The 2,698-nt window shown below is 40.8% G+C and overlaps 1 protein-coding gene across 1 annotated transcript in view; it reads left to right on the top strand.

Moving 5' to 3' along the window:
* The window catches only part of engl (endoglin, like), a 14,389-nt gene that overhangs the window by 1,853 nt on the left and 9,838 nt on the right, over window positions 1-2,698 (top strand). Inside the window, exons 3-7 of the mRNA XM_017306099.1 lie at window positions 156-215; window positions 733-870; window positions 953-1,127; window positions 2,168-2,339; window positions 2,416-2,560. Coding sequence (XP_017161588.1) covers window positions 156-215; window positions 733-870; window positions 953-1,127; window positions 2,168-2,339; window positions 2,416-2,560 — 690 coding nt within the window. The remainder of the gene's footprint in view (window positions 1-155; window positions 216-732; window positions 871-952; window positions 1,128-2,167; window positions 2,340-2,415; window positions 2,561-2,698) is intronic.

Genomic DNA, 2,698 nt, shown 5'->3' on the forward strand with positions numbered 1-2,698 from the left:
TGGTACGTTTCTTCATGGAAAGCAAATAAATATTACTTACTATTCTGGTAAAGGCTGTTGTGTCGTGAAATTAATTAAAACCGTGAGAAATGAACCAGTGGAGAAGGTAGCCCCTTTTCCACCGGCTTTTTTTCGGGGCTGGTCCGGCTTTTTAGGTCCCTGCTTCTGAGCAGGGCCCGCCGGGCGGCCCTGGYTTGGTGGGTGACGCTGTGGACGTGGGCCGAGGGCGTGGACAGACAGAGCAGCAAACTTTCATCGTTAGCTAGAAAGCTAGCACGTTAGCCATTTTCCATAAGTTATTTGTTAATTTTTCAAGGACGTTTAAATAAATATAGAAAGAGGGCTAAAACTTCAAAATAAAATTTGTAAAAAAAAAATTCAATTTTTTTTTCTAATTAATAATAATTTCCACACATTAAATCACATTTATTATTATTTTTGGCCATCCGAAGCCAGTTGGTGGCACTGGATTTAATTTAGAGGCAGCAAAGTAAAGAATGCTGAATACCAATGTACGCCACAATTTGAAAACTGTTGAAACCGTGATTTCCTTTCAGCTTTACACTTATGAGCCACTTTGCAACAGTGCACCACATAAAGTGCTAATAAAATGCAATAAAGTTTGATGACAAAACATGACCAATGTGAAGGCGTATAAAACCTTTTGTAAGGTTCTATAAGTAGATCAATTTTTGTCGATCTTTCACACCAGATTTTTTCTCCCATCTCTAGGTGACTGTGTTCCTGAAGCCTCTGAATCCACCCAGCAGCCCTYTGAGGGCCCTCCACCTGGTGCTCAGCTCCATACTTCCAGTCAGCTGGTGGCTGGAGGCTGAGCWGCTGCCCCCTGACCTCCCAGTGCTGGTGCAGGTCAGTCAGAAAGAGCAGGAAAAAAAAAAGATTATGATCACGAATATTTGATTTAAAACTCCATCTTTAAATGACCTGCTAGGTGTCTCCAAACTCCAGCGTCCAGTCACAGACTCTACGCTTGAGCGTTCGAACAGTTCCTTCGTTACCTTTTCGCCTCCACACGCTGCATCGCTGGGCAATGAAGCACCATGGCAACCTGTCCTCACTGGTCCACACGAAGCAGGGCAATCGAGTTTACATCCACCTGGGAGAAGGTGAGGGAGCGAGAAACTACACTGTAATAAAAAATTTTAAAAAAGTGTAACGACAACCTTCAAAATGATTGAAGTCAGCACTTTTGAGAACGAACGTGTTGGTATTTTATTCAGGCAGGATGGATTATGATTATGGAGAATTTACATAAGAACCCMGACACTGGAAGTAATAGATAAAAGGTTGTAAGCAAAGGAGCGACAAGCTGCGTTTCCATTAACCACTTTTTTGTGCAATTTGACATTTTGGAAATAAATTTGCTTAATGGAAACACAGCAATTTTGAAAAAACTCGATTTCAATAAAAAGTTTTGGTGCTTGGATGAGGTGTTTTTTTAAGCTGTATTGAAATTGGTTTATTTRACGAAACTTCAATGGAAACACTTTTTTCAAAAATCGCACGAGTCACATGATCGACAACCGGATGTTGCTACTGGAGGAAACCACAAAGAAGACAGAAAGTAGTTTGAGCATGACGGTGCGGYCTGAGTTTTAATGACGTRTCATGTGAACAAAGTTATTCAAATGTAATTTTAATTGTACAGAAATCATCGTGATAATGTGGTTTGTACTGGAGTCATGAGCAGYGGGTCAACGTTATACGAAAGCTTATGTTTTGAGGATAAGTCGTTAAATTTCACGTCWGTGCAGTGACTCGGCAATCATTTCCCCTCTTTGGGAGTTTGTTGAGAAATATTTTTTGAAATTAAGCTTATTAAAGTAAGGGCATGTTTAATTGTGTAGCACATTTTAGCAACAAAGCAAAATGCTTGACATGATAAAATCATAACACACTTATGAAACAAACATCAAAGTTTGTGAAAATCATCAAAGTATTTATCATTAAATGTACGTTAATTTTTTTTTATAAATGTTCCAATTATTTTGAATCAAATTCAAATGTAAACAGGTGAGTTTTTAGCCTTGATTTAAAGGACATCAGTGTTTCAGCGGTTTTGCAGTTTTCTGGAAGTTTGTTGCAGACTTTTGGAGTGTAAAAAAGAAATAAAATAATTCTCTCTTGCTTTGACTCCATGTCACAGATCCGACCCTTCCTGCTGTGTGCCAGCTTCAGTCCTCCTTCCTGTTTCCTAATTACATGACCTCTGACCTGCAGCCGCAAACAGTGAAGGGCTGCAGCTATCCCAGAGGGAGCGAAGCCAGTCCTGAAGTCCATGTGATCAGGCTGCGTTCAGCAGGATCCTGGATCAGTGGGTGGGTCCGGAGTTAAGATTCAACGTTGTTCCATTTAACYCACAAGGAAACAAAACRAAGCATCGTTTTCTCTCAGCTCTCTGCAGGCCGATGTCACGGTCTCTCTGGTGCCCCCGGTGGCCACTTCAGAACCCCACGAGGTTGTTCTGGTTCTGAGCAGCTCGGTCCCAGTCACCTGGGTGATTACAGCCAMAGGGGTCAGGGGTCACGTCTCTGTTCACGTAAGGCTCGAATCACATTTTACATGATCTAATATAACAGCCAGTTGAGCTGACAGATTTAACATATGCAGGAGTAAAAATATAATTACAGTTCATACACTGCAAAAACACACAATCTTACTAATTAGTTTTGGACTA

The sequence above is a fragment of the Poecilia reticulata genome, linkage group LG8 (genome assembly GCF_000633615.1).
Source record: "Poecilia reticulata strain Guanapo linkage group LG8, Guppy_female_1.0+MT, whole genome shotgun sequence".
NCBI lineage: Eukaryota > Metazoa > Chordata > Actinopteri > Cyprinodontiformes > Poeciliidae > Poecilia > Poecilia reticulata.